Source organism: Phoenix dactylifera, chromosome 4 (genome assembly GCF_009389715.1).
Source record: "Phoenix dactylifera cultivar Barhee BC4 chromosome 4, palm_55x_up_171113_PBpolish2nd_filt_p, whole genome shotgun sequence".
NCBI lineage: Eukaryota > Viridiplantae > Streptophyta > Magnoliopsida > Arecales > Arecaceae > Phoenix > Phoenix dactylifera.
Genome location: NC_052395.1, coordinates 967 through 22,673, shown reverse-complemented (window position 1 = coordinate 22,673; position 21,707 = coordinate 967). Strand labels below are relative to the sequence as shown.

Here is a 21,707-nt window from a genome sequence, read left to right as displayed (position 1 = left end):
CTCTAAAGAGTCGTTCGTCTTTTACTAAGCAGCATAGCTTTTCCGATTGTTTGTTTGTTTGTTTGTTTGTTTGTTTTGTTTTGTTTTTTTTTGATTTTTTTTTTATTATTATTATTTTTTTTCATTGATCATATTTTTGCCCTCTCCCCGTCCCGCGTACCAAACGAGTCCAAAGTTCTTTTATTAAAAATTTCCCAGCTGCCAACCTGAGGCGAAGCTGACCCCGTCCAAATTAAAAAGGAGAGAAAACGGACACCGGGAGGTACGAGCAAACGAAACCCGGGACCAGCTCTCGGTTCCTCCTCCCATTCTTCTTCCCCTCCCGATCCCCCCTTCTCTCTCCCAACCCTAACCCTAACCCTAACCCCTAATTCCCCACCGATCCCGCGCCGAGATGTTTCGATCCGAGTAACCCCGCCTCTCCGGCACGCTGCCGCGCTGCTCCGACCCATCTCCGGCCGATTCCGTCCTTGCGATCGGCCTCCGCTGCGGATCTTGCGTGCGTGAACAAAGGTGAGTGGGGGTGGAGATGCCATCGCACGCGGATCTGGACCGCCAGATCGAGCACCTGAGGGAATGCAAGTTCTTGCCGGAGGCGGAGGTGAAGGCCCTCTGTGAGCAGGCGAGAGCGATCCTCATGGAGGAATGGAATGTCCAGCCCGTGAAGTGCCCCGTCACAGTGTGCGGTGATATTCACGGCCAGTTCTACGATCTCATCGAGCTGTTCCGGATCGGAGGGGACGCGCCCGACACCAATTACCTCTTCATGGGGGACTACGTAGGTCAGTTTCTTGGGCAAAGGTTTGAAAAAGAACTAATATTTGCTTCTTTAGGGTTTCTTGGCTTCGAATTGTACTCTTTTTACGATTTTGCTGCCTTTTTGTGCGATTTTGATGCACTCTAGTTTAACCGAATCGCTTGGCTGTACTTTGACTGAGATTGGAGCTGATCTGTGTTTTCTATTCGATTCGTTTTTGATTCCTTTCATAATCAATATTTTTCCTCTGTATTGGTTTGATTTTGTCATCGGACCATTTACTTTCATTGTTATCGCTAAGGGCAGAAATCAAATTCCTGCACAAAGGTTATTTTCAGCGGAATATTTGGAGGCCATAAGTTCTAGAATTGTTTTTGGTGTATTTGATTGCTTTTAAGCTGATTCTCAGTTGAATCTTCAGGCTATTGATGATCAAGAATATTAGATCAAGAAAAGAATGTTTCTTGATAGCATTTTCCTGATGCAAATATTACTCTTGACAAAAGGTCCTAGCTACCCCCTTTTCTGTTAATCTTTTGGCATGGTGTCCTTTAATATGGCTGCTGAAGTTTCACAAGAAAACTGGTATTATAAGTTTCCAATAAGGCGGTGAGTAAAGGTCAAAATTTTTTAAAGTTTGAAGCAAAAAAGTTGCACCTCATATGCTTGGTTATCAAGCTGGGAACTGCATATTATGGTAGCTTACTGGTCAAAATCTATCTTCTGAAAAATATTTTATGTTCTCACTAGTACATCCACTTCGCATTTGTATTTAATCTTATATCTCTTTTCCCAACTTAGTTGCCAAAAATGTTCACAATGAGTAAATGCTGTGTTAAAAAACTTTGCCTTGTTACAGAATTTCTTTACTCGTTCATCATTGGTCACCAACTATTCGAATGCTTTATGGTCTTCATATTTAGCATATTCACTCACAACTGACATTTTAATCTCTATATTATTGGGAGCCTGTTAAAATGCAAAGCTACTGATTTTGTGTGGTCCAATATTTGAACCTTGCTTTCAGCTCATCAGGCTGTCGACAATATTATCTCAAAAGAAATTTTGCAGAGCTGTTGACTTCGGGCAATAACATATTGAAGCCTGATTTCAGTAACCTCTTTTGATTTAGACAAGATTTATATTTAGAGCATTTTTATGTTTATCCTGATGGATAATGGAGCGGATAATTGTATACCAAATCCTGCTAAGACTTCTTAGTACATAAATTTCTACTGGGTATGAACTTGTTGGGTACCATGGCTTGGCCATATTTCTTCAATGCTGGGTGCATGACAAGGAGTGGTTATCTTGAATATCTTTCTAGAAGACATGATGAACTTGGGTAAACTCTGTGATTCATTAATGCTCAGATTCATCTGGAGAATTTTTAATGTAAGGCTCCCTAGTAGTTCTCTTGTGAGTTTGATCATATGGAAATTGGAATTTTACTTCCTCAGATGTGGATTTTCTGTTGGGACCAGCAACATACACTTTTACATTACAGATGAGCATTATGTGGTAGCTAAAAGACTTGGATAATTTTCATTGTTGCTTTGGATTATAAGTCAAAGATCAAATAGGGTCTGTATTGGAAATAGGCTTTGTGACTTAAGCAAAATGTCCATGTTGCTTAAAAGAGATATGGAAATAGAGCAGAAGTTTAAGGATGCTACCTTTTCCCCCAATTAACTTAAGTAGGGTCACAAAAACAATATCCTACTGATTTCAAGGAAAGGGATTCATCTAAGAAGTGCCAAATGTTAGAAATTGTAATGATTTTGAGAGGTTAGTCAAAATTGATAGCCAAGAGATCACCTAGTGGGATGTTTCTTGTTATCTTCTGGGAGAAGCACATCAGAGTTCTATAGAGTAAGGTGCATGAAATGGAGATGTGTAACAATAAGGCTATATTATCATTAAGTCTTATTTGGATGACACTTGTCTTTGTAACCCAAGTTTACTAGTAAGGCTTCCAATGTTGTTTGATTCAAGGTACTGGGCAATAAAGGATATGTAAGCTGGCACGAGTACGGTGTATGTGTGATATGAAGGTGAAGATGTTGCAAAACTAATAAAGGTGAGGCTAGTTGCAAGTATATCAAGGGAGGGAAGTGAATAAATTGCACCAGTGGAGAGTGAAGGGCTGATTAGCAGAATAAGATGGTATAGACATGTGCAGTGAAAATATATCAAACATGGTTAAGCAAGGGGCTTGGATTTGTATCAATAGGCCAAGGAGTGGAAGTTCTCTGGATGGAACTAGGGAGAAAGAATGCAGAAAAGGTCATCATGTTTCCTTCTAATGGGTGTCAACTTCAATCGGAATGATTGAAGTATTTGATTGTCTAATCCAAATAGTTACAATGTCCTTTTGGTTCTGGATCTAGTTATAACTAAAAATGATAATTATGTGTTAACTTCTATAACTAAAAATGGTCGAAAGAAATATCAGCTGGGCTACACTGTAGGTAGAAATATCACATTTTGAATCATCGGGTCTACTCTTATTCTCTTTATGAAAGGCTATGTCGTACCAGTTCCTGATGTTTCTTTTCAATGCAATGTGATCTGCAGATAATTTGGTTGTCCATGTATCTACTTTGTTTAAATTGCATTATCAGATTGAGGCTTGGTGAATCCTTTTGGAACTATTTCAAATGTAAATTTTACCCTTTTCCTAACACTGATTGTTTATTTTGTAATGCAGATCGTGGTTATTATTCTGTTGAGACGGTCACACTCTTAGTGGCCCTGAAAGTTCGTTATAGAGACAGAATTACAATACTTAGAGGAAACCACGAGAGCAGACAAATAACTCAAGTGTAAGTGCTTTGTATTCTAAGAGTCCCTCATGTTTACATAGCTATGTATTTGTTGGTTTCAATAAAATTATAGAAAAAAGCTAGAGGTAGCAAAATCAGTAAGTGCCAAAAGAATATAAATGTTGAGTTATTTTTGTGATGGATGACCCCTGTGTGTATTGATCCCTAGTCCTGACCACTATTCAAGCAATTGTTGACTTAAAAAGCTTTTGAGAGAGCCTTTTCCATATCTGATGGAGTGGGAGCCTGCCATAGAAGATTCACATAAATATTTTGAACCACGAGAAGATTCTGATGGTATGTGCTTATTTGCTGTGGTACCTCTGTTATGTATTCTTATACAATCTATCCAGTAGGGTTCTGATCCAACCATTGGTTGCACAAATCATTTTTGACTCAAAACTCCCAATTAATGCTATCAAAAGTGATCATTTCATTAGCTTTAGAAAATTTAAAAAAATTTCGAGAATGTCTTTTCTATATATGTGGCACATGGTGGAATGAGAAGTTATCAAAATGATCTTTGAAATAATGACTAATGGATATTTTTGGCCATGGTGGGCTTTTGTACTGATATCTGCTTATTTGCTCTGCACCCTGGTCACTATCTTATAAATCTATCCAATAAGTCCTGATCCTATCACTGGCTGTACAGAATAACAATGGTGTTTTCATTTCATAACCCTTCTCTAGAATGCAGATCACTCTTTAAAGATTTCCTTTATTCAAAAGCATTCTTAGTTTTTTTTATCTCTTTTCCTCAAAGGCAATAAGGTCTTTAAAACCACACAAAACGCTTATTTGCTTCCCACATCAGTGAAATTAGATGTGAATGTGGCATTTTTTAAAGATCCTTTGTAGAGCCTGATTATTCTGACATAAATGCCATGTTAAGCAAGTTAAGGAATTTATGGCTTATCATTAAGAACTCTGAGTTCTAGGGCTACCTTCTATTAAGATTCAGGATGAATATTCAGTTACAAATGTGGTTCATTATGCAGCCGATGCGTGTATCAAGATTTTTTACAAGAAGTTCTGATAGATTTTTAGCAGTCACTTAGCGTGTTGAGGACTGAAAAAATATCATACAAAACTTTCTTGTTTAGTGCAACCATTATCTCCTTATTGTAAGGACTAAATATCAAGCCAGTTTCATATAATCATGCATGAGTAGATGCAACCGGATATATGCATATTTAGAATAAGTATTTTCAGCAAGGCAACAATAGCATTTGTTATGTGATGGCAATTAGAATGCTTGTCCAGAGATGCATATGACTTTCAAAAGGTCCAAATTTTTCTAATTAATCAAAGAGCTTGTAACCTATGGCTGTTGTGTGACAGAGCTGGTAATCGGCTGTCAGATATCCTCTTGTTTAATCTCACTGAGTATCAATATCTATTGCAATTTAATGCTTATTTAGGTGGCAGTCATTAAATTTCTGATTGCCAGATGAAGATGCCTTGATGTGCTTTATATCTCAACATCTTCCTATAAATATGACTCTTCTTCATGAACTTTATGGTTCTTGTTTCAGGTATGGCTTTTATGATGAATGCTTGAGAAAATATGGGAATGCCAATGTATGGAAGTATTTTACCGACCTTTTTGATTATCTACCTCTGACAGCTCTTATTGAAAATCAGGTTTCAGCTGCTTGGTCTTTTCTATTTCTCCCAATTTACTTAATATTTAAATTTAATTATCTTTGATCTCTTATATGGGCATTTATTGCTGTAGATATTTTGTTTGCATGGTGGTCTCTCCCCGTCCTTGGATACATTAGATAATATTCGTGATCTTGACCGTATACAGGAGGTATGCATGTACTTTGTTCTACTGCTCTATCGATTCTCTTAGTGGTGTCAAAACAATGAACTTTTAGAATCTGTGTCCAACGCAATAACAGCTGGAGTAATAGCAATTAGTGGGTAATTGCTCTGCCTTTGTATCAATACCACAATAATTGCTTTCATAAGGTAACATGAAGATATTATGCTTTTGTTATGCTTTCTCCATGAAAAAATATGCATGCAAAAAAAAAAAAAATCTGTTTTTGACTGCATTTTCCCCCTCCTTTTACTGTTATGTGAGAAATGAACAATATCATAATTGAGTTTCCATATAGAACTGCTCATGCTTTCTCTATTACACAATCTATCGGTCTTATGCCCAATTTCTATAATGTTTCTCAGCATTCTATTGTCTTAGTTGTTGCTATGTGTTGCCCTTAGTTGGCTGTTATTCGTTGTGTAGATCTAAATCTTTGAGGATGCTTGTTCCATGTCAAGATACATATGTGAAGAATTAAATATTTTTCCGAGGTGACTGCTTCAATGTTTTTCTTGTTCATCGTTGTAACTTAAAAATGGTAATGGACAATATCATAATTAAACTTCTACACGACTTCTTATTCATGTTCTTCTATAACCATACATAACAGTCTCAAACTTATGCCATGTGTAACCATACTTGTTAATCTGTTATATAATGTTCTTAACAACAATCCTTTTTTCAGAAATAATTGCTTTACTCTGATCCTTTTCACTTTACATTTAGAGTTACATGATAGACATGCACAAGTTCCCATGGTTATGTATTATATGCAGATATAAAGTTTATGGTTTTTTAGTCCTCTCTTTTAGCGTAAGTCCACCATACATTGGGGTGCCCATACAAGGTTCTTGTTGTGAGAGGATGATGGAGTCTCCTGGAGTTTTCACTTGCCATGATTGTTTGTCAAGTAACCTATGGTAATAAGTGGAGGGTTTAGATAAGAAAAGGTTTTTTTGTTTGTTTAATTTGAATCATAATATCTAATATGTATACGTACATACATACAAATACACACATTATTAAGCAACTTGGTCTTTTTTTTTCTTTTTCCTTTTATTTGTGTCAAAGGAGAGATAAACTCTATTTTTCCCACAAAAAAGGAAAAAGGGGTGGAAAAATTCTCTGTTTTAAAGTCCAACAGACTTGCATTCTGTACACTAGATTAGGCTGCAAAAACGTTAGTTTTGAAAGGCGATCGATGATGCTAGTAGTGATAGCATGCTGAAATTTAAAATTTTTCAAAATCAGTGGCTGTACCTGTTCGGGTTGCCTATGTACCCCTTTGCAAGGGGGATCAAGCCACACGTAGTTATTTTAATTTTGAAAATCGCAGCGGAATAACTGAATTAAACATTTTAATTCTAGCATGCATAAGAAATCAAATTTCAAAGTATCACTACAAGTATTCATGATCAATATGTCGGGATCGTTTAAACGATTATGCTAAAATCATTGCATGATTAATTTCAGATCTGAAATTGAGATTATTAAGTTCTAAACTCAATTAATCTAACATCCAACTAATCTTTGAATGCCCATCGAATAGGCTTTGAAGATTACTTTGTGAAGAGCCCCAAAAGAGGTTTAACCCTCGGGGATTGGAACCTATAAGTGATATAACTTTGGAACTAGATTCATACCTTTATGAAATCTGAAAGTAATGTATCCGATGCTCAAGCTTCGTAGCCACACATTTGTCCGGCCTCTATGAGTAATCCACGCAAAGCTTCTGGAGCGATCCAATCCCACAGAAGTACTAGCTTGCGCAGGATCGTCCTTTGCTGAACTTGGATCTTCCCGATGCAATCAACTTTTGATTCACCTTCTTGGAAGAACTTGGAGGAAAGGTTTATAGGGATTAAAGAGGACTTAGATCTGATCTAAAAGCTCTTTTCAGGATCCCTAACACTAATGGCGAGATAGACTTAGAGGAAATGGAATGGGCGAGATGAAGGCTGAATTTCATTCAATGATTTCATGCTCTTGGTGACTTGGAACTCTTTCTTTTTATAGGCACGCCATCTGATCATTTGAATTCGAAATTCAAATGGAAATTTGGTATCTTGTTGGCGCATGAAGGGGATGGTTGCAACAAGATAGATCTTATCTTTGTTTGAATTCAAAATTCAAACAATAGTTGGTTCATGCGGGTGAGATAGAATCGAAATGGATGGTGATGATCTTCTATCATCACCTAGCCATTTTTCCACATGTTCCACGATCCAAATCCCACCAGATTTTATTGAAAAACAACTTCTGGATCGAATCTCGCAAGATCAGCCTGTCCGCGAGCTCCAGAATTCCCGGAAGGAGTTGACCTTCCCGATCTCGAGTCGACTCCAAGTCGCCTCGAGTCGACTCCTTCCCTTTCGAGTCGACTCCAAAATCAACCCGAGTCGACCCCGATTGAGACGACAGAGAACTTCTTCCCTTGATACGCCCAGCGAGTCGATCCCTTGGGAGCTCGAGTCGACTCCAACTTTCTTCAAGTCGACCCCAAGAAAACTCGAGTTGATCCCACCTGGAAAAACAGAAGAAGTCTTCTTCTGGATTCTCTAAGAGAGTCGACCCCAGCCAGGGTCGAGTCGATCCCCGCCCATCTCGAGTCGACTCCTTTTGACTTCTAGTCGACTCCAATCAGGTCAAAAACCCTGATTGTGCCCAAAATTGAATCCAATTCAATTTGGCTCATCCTTAGTCCATTTACTCAATCAGATTGAGTTTATTAGTAATCCAATTACTAATTAATCCTCCAATAATTACTTTAATTATTTTATAGAATAATTTGTTAATCGAATTGGCCAAATTATCCCTGAATGATTCTCAATCATCCATCAGCTATTTTGATTAATCATGAAACTTCAATGCGTGTGACCTCATAGGTTCGAACCTAAGCCGGTAGTACAAGACCGACTTTCTGCACTAATCGATGTGACCATCTAGCAATGGTACCCGACGTCCGAATAGGCCGAATATATGCGAAGCAAATATTCTGGAACATTGGACTATGGTTACTGTATAATTCATTCCTTTGACTCCTAATGCTAGGATGATCTCAGAGCTTTGTCAACTCTCTAATCAGTACATCCACTATGTGATCAACTTTAGAAATCTTGTGACTCATCACAAGAATTACCCTGGCCAAAGTTTTGCTAAATTGAACACTAAGCATTTTTTCCTGTTTCCAGGAGGGATCAATTCCATCTTGACTCACGCACCGATTTCGCAAGTACTTGACTGCACCCAGTAACCTTCCGTTCCAGAATTAGAAATTTTGCTAGTCCGGTATCAAAGTACAGTGAGTTGCTTGCTAATCACTGTGGTGATCTCAGATCTGAGGGATACTTATATCCATATCCACTCGAAAATCTCTTGACAGTAGAGCGTTCCGAAATTGATCACGTTCAGTGAAATGTACTCCTACACTTCACCTGTGTGACATATCAGTGTCTCCACACTCCTTGGTTAAGAGGACAACCAACGTAAATATCTCACAACGACCTAATCTCGACAATGCTGTCGTCCTATTAACAACATATCATTTGGTCACGAACAGGTTTAAGGACTTGAAGATAAATCCTTCTTTATCATAAAATAAGTCCTAAGGACTTTATCATAAGAGTTCATTTGAAGATGTACAATGAAATGATGAATGATGCCAAATAACACTTTATTAATTTGTCAATTCACTTACAAAATTCAATCATCAACATGCTGACGATTGACATTTAGGATACAATTCCCAATAAGTTTGCAGGTAGTCAAATTCTTTCTAAGATACTAGGAATTATCTTTCTTAATAGGTAAACATAGGTGACAGATCAAGCCCTCTTATTTTATGATCTCGCGTATGATTGCACAGGAGGGCAAACTAGTATTAGACATAAAGAGACAGAAGATCTCCCTCTGACCTTTCCTTCAACTTGCACCTGGCGACATCAAAATTCTCCATGGGTGCTAACTTGATGGACTATTAATTGATTACCCAGCTCACTGTTCATTTATGGTGCAGGCATAAAGCTGGACTGGTCATGTGGATTTGTGTCTAAACACTGCAATTTTCTTGGTAAAAAAATTGGGTTATCTTATGGCAACATGGACCAGGTGTGAATGAACCAACCAGTTGATAGACAGAAAATACATTATTACCAAATCCACTTGGTCATGATCAGTAGGCAGACTGGTGCTTGGCCAAATTCCTTGACCTGCTGTCCAATTGGAGTAGTGTCATAATCTGCTTCACTGTTAATTACCGCAAGTTAATCCATCTGCAACAATCTGATGGAAAACTTATGAGATTTGGACAGAAACTGTCTGATTTTATGTAGTGGCGTGCTCTTCTCTGGGAAATTGAGTGCTGGTCTTGTTAACTGGTTGCTACATTTCTCGTGGCCTTGTTCTATTTTGTGTAGAAAATGTGGGAGAACGTTTTTCATTGATCATATGTAGTGTGAAATGTATTGTTTGTGATGTCCAGGGTCGGTGGAACTGGTACCGGGCACCATACCGGTTGTCCGACGGAATGAGTCAACACGAGAGAGGAAAGGCGGGGCCTATGCTGATGCAGTAGAAAAGGCAAGGGAGAGGGAGAACAAGAGAGGAAAAGAAAGAGAGAAGAGGGAGGTCGGCAGAGGGCCGGAGAGCCGAAGAGCCGCCGCGTGGAGAAGGCGAAGCCCGGAGAGTCGCCGCGGCTCCCTTTGCGTGGCGGTTCCCTAGCCTCTGTTGGCCGACCGCGACCTTCCTCTTTCTCTCTCTCTCCTCCCTCCCTCCGCGCTCTCTCTTCCTCTTTTTCCTTCATCTTCTCCTTCTTTGGCGTGGGTCTTGTTTTTGTTGCCGGAACCGTCCCAGTCTGCAGCCAGTACGACTCGGGACGCCCCGAACCGGGCAGTTCAGGACGGTTCCGCCGACCTTGGTGATGTCAGTATCCTAGATTGATAGAATGCTTATGATGATTCAATTCTTCAATGGTTGTCTTGGCGGAGAACTTTAGGTGAAAGTTTTGAATTTTTCAAGATTATATTTTTCCCTTTACTGTTCAATCATCGTTTAGCATGTTACATATAATTGTATAGCTTCAAGCACTAGGTTTGATTTTATTTCTTTACATACTTTAACTGGGGGAATTCATGAACCATACTTATTGTTTAATTTCTGAGTATGGTTTTTGAATTTGTGTATACAAAAACTTGTTGGCTTGTTACCCCTCGAGGAAAACTAAAGGCTGTAGTACTTTTGTTGCCATGCTAGTATTTGGATTGTATCCTTTTTATTTAAGCATGCCTTGCATGTCACTAACTTATGAGAAGATTTATATGTATTTGTTATTTTCCTTCAATATGTCTAAATATTTGAATGGGCTTTAGGTCCCACACGAGGGCCCCATGTGTGATCTTCTATGGTCTGATCCGGATGATCGGTGTGGGTGGGGAATATCGCCAAGGGGAGCAGGATACACATTTGGACAGGACATTGCTCAACAATTTAATCACACAAATGGTCTTAGCCTTGTTGCCAGAGCCCATCAACTTGTCATGGAAGGTTACAATTGGTGTCAGGTAATTTATTAGTCTAGGAAAGGAAAACATCTTTCTAGCATCAACTGTTGTCAACTGGATCTTCTTTATCTGAGCCTTTTCTGGTCTGGCTGCAGGATAAAAATGTTGTTACAGTATTTAGTGCACCAAACTACTGTTACCGATGTGGTAATATGGCAGCAATATTGGAGATTGGAGAGAACATGGATCAGAATTTCCTTCAGTTTGATCCAGCACCCCGGCAGATTGAGCCAGATACTACTCGCAGGACTCCTGACTATTTTTTGTGATCTTAATAACCCTTACATCAGCTGGTAGCGGTGCTTGTCTGCTGCAGTTTTTGTTCTGTAGAATTGTCCTATAAAAGAGTTTTGGTAGACGGAGAGAGATCGTATGATTCTTTCTCATGGAGTTTTTGCTGCTGCTGCTAGTGTAAAGAGATATCACAGAGGCTTTTGCCATGCATTACTGTTGTATTCCAAGAAGAACAAGGAAGCGGCGATGGCAAACCAGATATACCGCTTTATACACACATTGTCCTGCATTATTGTTGTATTCCAAGAAGAACGAGGAAGCAGCGATAGCAAGCAAGATATCTCCCTTTGTACACACATTGTCCATTGAAAGGAGAAAACACAAGCATTATGGCTGCCCATACCCATAGCAACTATAAGCCCAAGATTTCTAGTAGACACTGTGTTTATTGTATCTTTATTATATTTTATTACAGTGAAAGCTAATATCTGGAAGGTTGAAACCAGTAGCAGGCCTGTCAATTTTCTCTATGCTTTCCGGGGTTCTCCGAGTTGGTCCTTGAAATTAATTCAGTTCGCATAGCTCAGGTGTGGATGTTAAGTTAGGCATCTGTTAAAACTATTTTGGTAGCTTGGTGACTTGATCGTCCAAAAGATGTTCCATGTGTTTGACTTGAAGAACTTTTATTTTACTCGGACTTATTCTTTACTATTTTCAACCGAATGGGTTCTCAGCAGTTAGTTTATATGCTAAGTGAGAACTGGATGTGGCTTGCTTTCATCCATTTGAATAAGCCAGCCTTTGATTCTGTTTGATGGTTTACTCTCTGTTTTTTAAGCTCCGTAATGGTCACCTGTGATGATACGTTGAGATCACATGGTAACAGTTGATTGAATTATTATCTGCGAATACTCGAATACTTTCTCACCACGTTTGTTACTCTGGGCTTTTGGAGATGCTAATCTGAGCATCCCTTTGGATTCTAGCAGTCAGAGTTGGCTAGGCTTCCGAGTAACTTTTAATGCTACCATAAGCAGGGACAATATCCTATATCCTTCAATTTATCAACCTAAACATAACAAAGTTGGTCTAGCATATAGATTTGCCCGGTTTCCTGCATCTTGTCTTTTGTCTAGAGAATCCAATGAAATTATATTGTGCAATCTGCCGGCGTTGGGGGGGGGGGGGGGGTGTGGTGTGGTGGGGGGTCAAAGTTCCTAATGGATGGCTCTGCTTTGAGTCCTATTTTTCATTTTAGAGCTTCCCGGCATGTGATATTCTTCTTTGATTTTATTTTTATTGTTCCTCGTAATTGCTGGGAATATAAGGGCAGAAGAAAGATAAAATTCTGAATGGAAATAATTTGTCTGGTAAAGCGAGTTACTCTTATCTTTAGTCTTTTATTAATTAAATTTTTAAACCTTCGGTTCTAGTTCTTGGACTCGTTGATGCTTGTTTTGGAAGGAACTCTATAAATAATGTTATTTTAAAATAAAAGTGCACTATTTAATTAAAAGAAGTGCACTCCAATTAGGAGAACCGAAAGAAGACAGCTGGTCAAGAGCAAGCGTATTTATAAGATGAGGATTGCAACCACCATCAACGCGGTCTCACGTTTTTTTTTTTTTTTTTTTGTCATATGCATCGTCTTCGAATTATAATGCCATTCCGCTCATTTTTTTTCCCGGCCTTTTGGCTAAGATCGAGAGTATTTCTCTTATGAAATCTTCTCTAGCTTGGCTAAGAAAATGCAGCTTAAGCCATTCCAACGCTCAATGATTGATTAGAAATGTATTGACATCAACGTATCTTAGGCGGTGAGCCAGGGAGCACGAGCCACATGATCAATCAGGCGCATTGCCCGTGCCGACCTGAAGCGTGTGGCCGGCACCCTCTAATCATCTTAAGATGAGCTTTGATGCTAGCGTGACGTTGAAGGGAAGATCCGGAGGGGTTGGATTTGTCATCAGAGATCACCTTGGGCGTCTAGTTGCTGCAGGTGGCCGGTGCACGCCAGGGCTCAGAGTAGTGGGGGGTGCAGATAGGTATGGTGATGGTCATCCTCTTATTTGTGAAACCCGCAGGCTAGTTTTGAAGATGGACGATTTTGAGGCAGTACATGTATTCCGAGAGGCGAATATAGCAGCAGACTGGATCATCTCTTATGTTGCACAGCATTCAAGGAAGATCTGCTGGACTTCCACCGTAGAGCTCCCGCTCCCACTGTATTTTTTTCTTTCTTCGGATCTGGCAGGATGTACTCACTTTAGAGCTACATGTAATTACCGTTAAAAAAAAAAAAAAAAGCGCGGCCGGCGGCGATGCATATGAACCGCCCTCCTCACCCGCCGGCGCCGCATCCCTGATATGATTCTGATCTGGCAGCGCGCAGGAGAAAGAAGCCAAGCTCGGCCGCCGCGAAGGAAGAAAACCTGGGGCAAAACCAAAGCCAAATAGAAAGCGAGAGAGGAGCGGAGAGCGAGTGGGGTGGGTGGGGATTGGAGGGGGGCTAATGGAGACCGCGAGGGAGGCTCGTCGAAGGAAGATAATGGAGCGCGGATCCGAACGCCTCGCCTTCATCACCGGCCAATCCCGATCCCTTACCCCGTCTTCCTCCTTCAGTTCTTCTCGTCCTCCCACGCTCCAACAACAGCAAGGAGAGGAGGAGAATCCACGATTCACCACCGCCGGTACTTCTTCCTTCCTCCTATCTCCGATCATATACACACACACATATATATATATATATATATCTATATCTTTCATCCTTTTCTCTGCTCTAGTTTCTCTTTCTTTATTCTCTTAACTTATCGTCACATCCCTTCTTGCTTTTTCGGTAAGAACCTTGTTGCTTTTTTACTAAGAACATCCCTTCTTGCTTAGATAATAATAATTAAAGCAATCTACTTTACCTAAGTTTCCTACTATACCATGGGATTCTACAGCCTAAAGAGAGACCTAGTGTTTTTTTTTTTTTTTAATACAAAGATGTCCTAAAATTTGTGTAGGATCTCAGGGTTGAATTTTTTAATTATAATTCATATGAGATTGGACCTGACCCACGCCCATAGGGACGTTGCAATATGAGCTATTTGGGCTGATCAAAGGCTAATATTTGTCATTGGATTTGATTCTTAATGAGAAGGACAACTCTAAGACTTAAATAAGAGGAATATATGAGGAATCCTGTAGGTATGTATTTAGTCTCATGTCAGTTATGTACTGGATCTTGAATACTTATATAGGGTCAATGAATCTAAATAACACCTTTCGATTAATATTTTGAATGAGATTATGAGTTATTATAGATTAAGTCTCTCTAAAGATGCAACAGTGTTATATGATGATTAGGTGATGGAAAGCATTCTTATGTCATGATATGCAAAACCAAATGGCTTTTTCTATTTCCATCACCTTTGCAGATGCCTTCTAATTGAGTATTTTGTGGCAGCTTCTTGTGTACGGATAAGGTTATAGAAAAGATAATTGAGATTGATGGGCGACGATGCAATTTTCTTTCTTCGTGTCTGAAAAAGATGGGATCGAAGAAATTGAATTGAAAAATCAAGGAGTTCTTCCGGTGGGATGCAGACTCGTAAACCATGAGATAATTATACGACCAAGAAAAAGAATATATCTTAGTGGTTGCTTCAATTCTTTGTTTTAGACGCAGTCTTTTCAGCTTTTGTATTTAACCATTCTTCTCCTTCTTCTTCTTTATTTAGTGGATTGAATACAAAAAATAAACATCCTCTGATACAAAAAAAATGGGAGCAATCATCGGGATACATTCTTTTTCTTGGTCATGCTTTCAAGAATATTATTTATTGGGTTAAATACAAAAATTAAACAAACTGCCTCTAAATTAAAAAATTGGAGCAACAACTATGATATACTCTTTATTATTTATTGGGTTGAATATCAAAATTAAACAGAGTGCCTTTAAAACAAAGAATTGTTGCTTGAATTATCCCATGGTTTACATGTCCGCATCCCACTGGAATCCCTCCTTGGTTTTTCAATGGTGCGAGAATGTGACTTGAATCTTCTCTATGTGGGAAAATGGAAATAACTAGATCCTCCTTTGGAATGCCATTTGCTTCCTGTCATTACATCGTATCTGTGCTAATGTAATGCTTGAATGAGAAGGACTGGTTATGATGTCTTATGAGTGCATCATCACTATGATTTAGAATTAGATTCCTTCTTTTCCACCCACCAGAAGTTCTAGTATTTCTATCTGTTTTAGGAAAGATATTTAAGAAGCTGCAATATTTATCTCAATGCTAACTGTGCCCTCTTTACCACTTACTTGTCGAGAACTAGGATGGGAAAAATCCTGGCTAATATCAGGGTGGGGGCTGGACTCGAACCTAAGTCCTTGTTTCCATGCTGACTGTGCACTTTACCACTTCTTTTTGAGAACTAGGATGGGAAAAATCTTGGCCGAAATCCTTTCTACCGACCCCTCAAAAGGCTTTTATCTACTGCACTAGTTGGAACCAGCAGTGCTCTCTATATACCACTTGGTTAACCCAAAAAGAAGAACCATTTTCCATCTCTTTATGCATTCTAGTCATGCAAAGGGCATGCAAGATCGTGCCTCTCTTTCATTTTCAGAGCATGACTCTTTTTGGGGGGATCAAACTATATAACTGGAAGGAACTATCTATTTATTGAATTTTGTCGAGGCGAGAACCAATCTGGTTATCCCTAGTAAACTTGTATATCACTACTGAGAAATTAGTGATGACAACCACCCTTCAAGGTCTCGAAGTATCCTCCCAAGTTCTAAGTATGCCTAGCATGTGGATGAACAATATGATGTTTTGCAGATGTTCTCTGTCATGATGATGCAACTGGCATGGAGGCACAACACAAGCATCGACCAATCGATCAGACCTTCAGTACTGCAGTGGAGGATGATGAAACAGAACTGCTTCCCAAACGCAATCAAACAGAGAACTCTGCATGTGTGAGACAAGCAGCGAATTCGCAAGATGCAAGATGGGCAAAAGGTTTCAAAAAGGTGGGATGAGAAAGGAAGCTGCAGCTAATGCAGAGCAAGATGGCAAGATTGCAGAATTGTCAACCAGTCCAGTAGCTAACAGGTTGATAGAGCTACATGTGTAAACTTGCCAATGAGTCACAGAGTCTTGACATCCAAGCAAGTCAGTCATGCCATCTCAGCTTATGAGAATATCAGTTCAAGAAAGACAGCCTGCTTAGGCAAATTCTCTTTCTCGCTTCGGGTTGAAGAAGAGTCAGGTGGCTTCAGTCCTTCATTGGAAAATGCTATACTTTCGTTATGTCGCTATAGCCCTTTTGGTAGTTATGTCGACCCATGGCCATTCCATGGGTGGCAAAATCTTGGGAAGCATGCTGAACCTTAGGCCACCATCTCTAGTGTTGCTAACTGACGCAGCATTCATCATCGGGCAGCTATTACTAAATCGAAAAAGTCACATTAAAGATGGGGAAGAAGCAAGGGGGACAAGGCAAGAGGAATTTGGTTTTGCTGATAACATAGGTAATGCACTGGCGATTGGCCTTGTTTTCCAGAAAGCCTTGAATGCTGCCTTCATGGATTGCAGCATTTGTGCAGTTATCATGATCTCCGGCTATTTTGTTTAAGGCCTTCCTATTGAACTATAGGCATAAGGCAGTACTATTTGTACCATATTGAATCGATGTACCACATATGATATTTTGAAGGGACTGATGCATTGGCATAAAATTGAACATAGATGTTGCTGGCTTTGTTATCTTTCTTCCAAAGTCTTGCATTGAAGCATCGCATTGAATTGAAATGGTAAAATAGAAACTTACAGGCAGGAGAGATGCGAATGACTTGACAGTTGAGACAAGCTAAGTAGATGTTTATGTTTCAGATATCATACTGGCCTATTTCGTTGAGCTAGTAATGTTGCCGGGCTATCTTATACTGAATGGTTCCAATGACTCTTTAACAGTGAGAATGTTAATTGGGAGGATTTTAACTCTTGGGTGCAACTAAATATAGCCTAGCACTGACCAGCCACCAGAGTATTTTTTTCATAAAATTATGGATCAATTTGGTTTTTGGCTGATTCCAAGATCGATACAGGCAACGGATTCATCCAGATCTTTCAAACTCATCACATTTAAGTCATCTATTGAAAATGGGAACAGAAAATGCATATTTGGTACACCTGTCATGTCAGCAGAAAATATGTACTTCCAGTCAAAAAAATTATTGAGGAAAGCTAGAAATCAGAGAGATGACCAAGGCATCAAAGCTCAAAGTAAACAAGTCAAGCATAGCCATTGATGACATTTGTTGTTCTTCAACCAGTACTTAAACTATATAGATGAATGTTTAAAATCAATATGCTTCAAACAATTCATGTTTAAACTTCTGAAAATACGTTTGACAGAATAAGTTTCATAAGAGAGATTTCTAGAACCCTAGTCAGATATGAATGAAAAGTGAATCTAGATAAATTTTACTTTCAATATGAAGCACGGTGGAGACAAGTTAGCAATTGCTTGATTGTGCTATCCTCCCATAAAAGATACCTGATGTTTGTGAAACTGTATCAGCTAATGAAACTGGAGTTCAGATAACTGTTTTTCTGCCCTGGCAATATGTTCATCCAGCTCTGGTTGCTCAAGATTTTGTGGCACATTTCCCGACATGCAAGGGGATGAGCTTCCACATCCCTAAGAAATTGCGAGGTCAGTAATAAAGCATATCAACATGTATCGTGCGAAGCAAGTGGTAGGCTGCCAACCTTGTTGCAATGTTCTGATCATGTATTAAACCTTACAGATGAAGTTGCACCTATGGTGGATCCAGCAAATCTATATAACCTATACTACTACACTAAAAGAGCGCCAAATATTGTAGCAATTGAGCATTCAAGATAAAAAGGAATATGTAAAGATGCTCATCCTAAAGGCTCATGATGATGTTTAGATAAACGATAGCAGGTAGCCAGGTGTCAATGCCAAGCAGATATGTCATAGTTTTGAGCATTGCAGCTAAACAATAGGTGGGGGCAAAATGTCAGAAAGAGGGTAACTAATTTCTTTTTCCCTTTTTTTGTCAGACTATGAGCATATACCCATTGACATATTCTGGGGAAAAAAGGGAAGTGCAGTTCTGTTTTTTAAATGGTCCTCAACTCTGTTCTTAAATGGTTCTTTGTGAATCCATGGGTGCTTGGCTTTGGAAATGTGCATATTGATTGTTTCTACCATTCAAAGATAGCAATGCTTCAATGTTGGGACCTAATCACCATATTAACCATGATCATTTTTACAAGACGTTGTCTACTTATAATCTGATTGGAGCAATGATAGACAAACTAAGTGATTTAAATTCTCAAATACATCTAACTACAAAAAAAGATAGTTCTACTAAGTAGACATACGAGAGAAATCAAGTTTATCTCAGTTACAAACTGGAATTGATCAAGCACTTTAGGGCTCTCCTTCATGGTGGCACACCATAAGGATTGAACTTGTATTTTAAAAAATAAATAAAAGCATGCAAGGTGGGTTTTTTAGGAGGTGAAATCATAAAAGCCAAAAGACAGAAAGCATCACAAGTAGTTACCTGCAACAGACAAGTAGGAATCTGAATAGAGCCTTGCAAAAGGAGATCAACTTTTTCCAGAGTGCTGTGAGGGACAGGTGTAATTAAATAGAGTATATCTTTCGAAATGTCTACAGCTCGCACAAGCCCTGATTGAAACAGGAACCAAGTCAGTGGAACAATCAAGTATGATCTCGCAACAATGCATCCTATTTTTTAATTTTCCTTGTAAAGAAACATCAAGAAAACCAACAGCCATTGCCATATAAGTTCAATTACTACATGCAGACTTATTCAAGAGTTCACAACAAATTCCACCAACATGCAAAAGCAGCTAAACCTAAAAGGTTATTGAAGGAAGAATTACAAACTAAAAAGAGAGGAGGGGTGGGGGGTGCTAAACCACAAACCATATGTGCATGGTTTGGCAACAAACAAAATCTATGACAGATGTTATAAACACAAGAAGATTGTTTTTTCCATAAAGGGAATATAAGAACCATGGAGGTCTAGTATATAGGTTATGCGTGCCCAGAAAGGAGGTAAAATGACATTGATAATACAGAGAGGGTTGCTACTTCCATACACATCATCATCCAAGTGTTCAAGGGCAAGAGAAACAATGACACAAGGGCATTTATCATGGCTTATTTCAAAATCTTTTCATTATTTGCTTTAGCCACAAGGATTCCTTAGATGCAAGGTAGGTTAGGATTTCTTTATGATCATAATATGAAGACCTAAACTTAGTAGCAGGAAACTTTCACTTTGGGTAGCAAACCCACTTTGGATTCTTTCCGGACCCAAACCAGCATCCTACAAATTTCCTCCGACTTTTTTGAAGACCCACTTTCCTGTAAGCACACTTGAACCCACTTCTGGTAACTAAGGTCCTAACAAGTTTAGGAATTACTTGATAAGACTAAATTGAGAACCATTCATGACAGTCTAAATCATGTGTATTTTCATAACGTTCAGAGATGAATCTTCTGTCCTTTATAATAATACTAATAATAACTCCACAGTCTTGGCTAGTAGCTGACATGATAACTAGAAAATCAAGTTTAGGAGTTACTTGATAAGAAAATGGTATTTGATTAAATCATAGACTGCCCATAACAATTAACAAAACATATTTTCTAGGTATCTAAAGAACCTATTTAGGCCTAAACTAGGTGACTTAAATAACAAAAGCCTACAAAGAGTCTTCTTCTACCTGCAGTTCAAAATTAGCAACTTTCTTTATGACAGTTGGCAGGAGATTTCCCTGGGAGCGACTAACCCAACAATGTACCATTTTCCTTCACTTGGGGCATCTAATCCTCATCCTTTGTTTATTAGATATCACATATAGTATATTTAATTGAAGAGGTATTCTCTACTCTCAAATATCAATGGCCTGGTATCTGCTCCACAATATAGATACACATTCATATTCAAACTACTCTGCCTACAGATGCAATTAATTCATAGATCAAACATGTAATAATGAATAATGGGCAAAATGACACAATGACCAAAGATGAGTGGCAAAACATCACAATGCAACAAGATTAGCAAAAAGATGTGCATAGACATAATAAATCGCTAACAATCAAGGACATTCCTGCCTTCATGGAAGTTGAGATGTAAAGAATATCAAGTCACTCATGCATGAAGAAATTCCCAAATACGCCAATCAACATCAAGTTCTGTTCCATCTCCCTTTTCATAATCATGACCAAATGTCCTTAAAATTTGGAGTATTTCAATATATATTTGAAATATTTGGAGTAAGCATTAAATATTTGGATCATTTGAAATCAGAAGCAATGAATAGTAAGCAAAAATGAAATATGGCAAGATGATGACAGCCTTACATGTTCACATGCACAGTGATCATGGTTTTATGAGGGAATGTCAGAAAGATATCAATCATAATAATGCAAAATTCTACAAATGCTGGTTGACCATAATGCATCAAGTGATAGTAAAATTTACCAAGTCCAACACACCAAGGTGTGCAATGTTCAGATGAGGCAGGCACCCCTGAACTAATTGCAAGGCCAACAACTGAAGCATCCAAACCGTGATATAGATTGCTGCTTGAAACCTAACATTAAGAGAAAGCACAGAAGCGATAAAAATATGAGAAACACCATAAATAGGGATCAATATTAGCAGGAAAAGTTTCAAGTTTCAACAAACAAATGATATAGCTAATTGTTACAGAACAAATTTAAACATGTGAAAATATGATATGAAATGAAGTCCAGAGAAAAATTGCAATGTGAGAGGAGAGGGAGGTTAAATTAATTTTCGTAGTTCAAAAGACTGTAACCATACCCACAAAAATTTTAAATTATTACAAGATCGATGGTACTATCCGAACCACTAGGATAGGGGACGTCGACCGGGACGGTTCTGGCCTTCAGATCAAGAAACCGGCGAGGGAGGGCAAGAGGGAGGGAGAAAGAGAGGAAAAGAGAGAAAGAGAGGGAGGGAGAGGTAGAGGAAGGGAGGAGAGGGCGGCGGAGAGCGAGAGAGGTGAAGGGAGGGGGGAGAGAGGGCTTTCAAAGCCCTCTCTCCTCCATGGTGCTGAAACAAGGGCTCCAGCCCCTTTATATATATATTTTTGAATTTTTTAAGTGAGGTCAGCAATTACTGCCGACTTCACTTTAAAAAATTTCAAAAACAAAAGTGAAGTAGGCAGATGCTGCAGACTTCACTTACAAAAATTCAAATATATATATATATATAAAGGGGTTGAAGCCCCTATTTCGTTTCGAAACAAGGCCTCCACCCCTATTCCGGCACCGCAGAGGAGAGAGAGCTTTGAAAGCCCTCTCTTCCCCCTCCCTCTGCCTCTCTCGCTCTTTGCCGCCCTCTTCCTCTCCCTCCCTCTCCCTCACACTCTCCCTCTCCTTCCCTCCCTCCCTCT

General features: G+C 39.0%; 2 protein-coding genes and 1 long non-coding RNA gene across 3 annotated transcripts; 2 read left to right on the top strand and 1 right to left on the bottom strand.

Moving 5' to 3' along the window:
* The first annotated feature begins 200 nt into the window (after positions 1 to 200).
* LOC103697180 (serine/threonine-protein phosphatase PP2A-1 catalytic subunit) lies at positions 201 to 11,953 on the top strand. Its single transcript, XM_008778988.4, has 6 exons — positions 201 to 782; positions 3,468 to 3,582; positions 5,121 to 5,229; positions 5,324 to 5,401; positions 10,783 to 10,974; positions 11,070 to 11,953. The coding sequence occupies exons 1-6, from the start codon at positions 530 to 532 to the stop codon at positions 11,241 to 11,243; spliced, it is 921 nt and encodes a 306-aa protein (XP_008777210.1). The 5' UTR covers positions 201 to 529; the 3' UTR covers positions 11,244 to 11,953.
* Positions 11,954 to 12,431: 478 nt separating this feature from the next.
* On the top strand, positions 12,432 to 17,300 carry LOC103697181. Its single transcript, XM_039125205.1, has 3 exons — positions 12,432 to 13,898; positions 16,044 to 16,237; positions 16,438 to 17,300. Exons 1-3 carry the CDS (start codon positions 13,721 to 13,723, stop codon positions 16,840 to 16,842), a joined length of 777 nt encoding a protein of 258 aa, XP_038981133.1. The 5' UTR covers positions 12,432 to 13,720; the 3' UTR covers positions 16,843 to 17,300.
* A 193-nt stretch (positions 17,301 to 17,493) lies between these two features.
* LOC103697179 lies at positions 17,494 to 20,911 on the bottom strand. The gene is made up of 3 exons (XR_005511310.1): positions 20,768 to 20,911; positions 18,809 to 18,936; positions 17,494 to 17,910 (listed from the first exon to the last, which is right to left on the bottom strand). It is a non-coding gene; the product is annotated as an uncharacterized LOC103697179 (long non-coding RNA).
* Positions 20,912 to 21,707: the final 796 nt, after the last annotated feature.

Bases quoted from the DNA above. Each gene is read 5' to 3' on its own strand.
- LOC103697180 (XM_008778988.4), top strand. From the start codon at position 530: ATGCCATCGCACGCGGATCTGGACCGCCAGATCGAGCACCTGAGGGAA. The intron at 3,583-5,120 runs GTAAGTGCTTTG...TTCTTGTTTCAG, and splicing joins AGCAGACAAATAACTCAAGT to GTATGGCTTTTATGATGAAT. The intron at 5,230-5,323 runs GTTTCAGCTGCT...TTATTGCTGTAG, and splicing joins CAGCTCTTATTGAAAATCAG to ATATTTTGTTTGCATGGTGG.
- LOC103697181 (XM_039125205.1), top strand. From the start codon at position 13,721: ATGGAGACCGCGAGGGAGGCTCGTCGAAGGAAGATAATGGAGCGCGGA. The intron at 13,899-16,043 runs GTACTTCTTCCT...GATGTTTTGCAG, and splicing joins TCCACGATTCACCACCGCCG to ATGTTCTCTGTCATGATGAT. The intron at 16,238-16,437 runs GTGGGATGAGAA...CAGCCTGCTTAG, and splicing joins GGGCAAAAGGTTTCAAAAAG to GCAAATTCTCTTTCTCGCTT.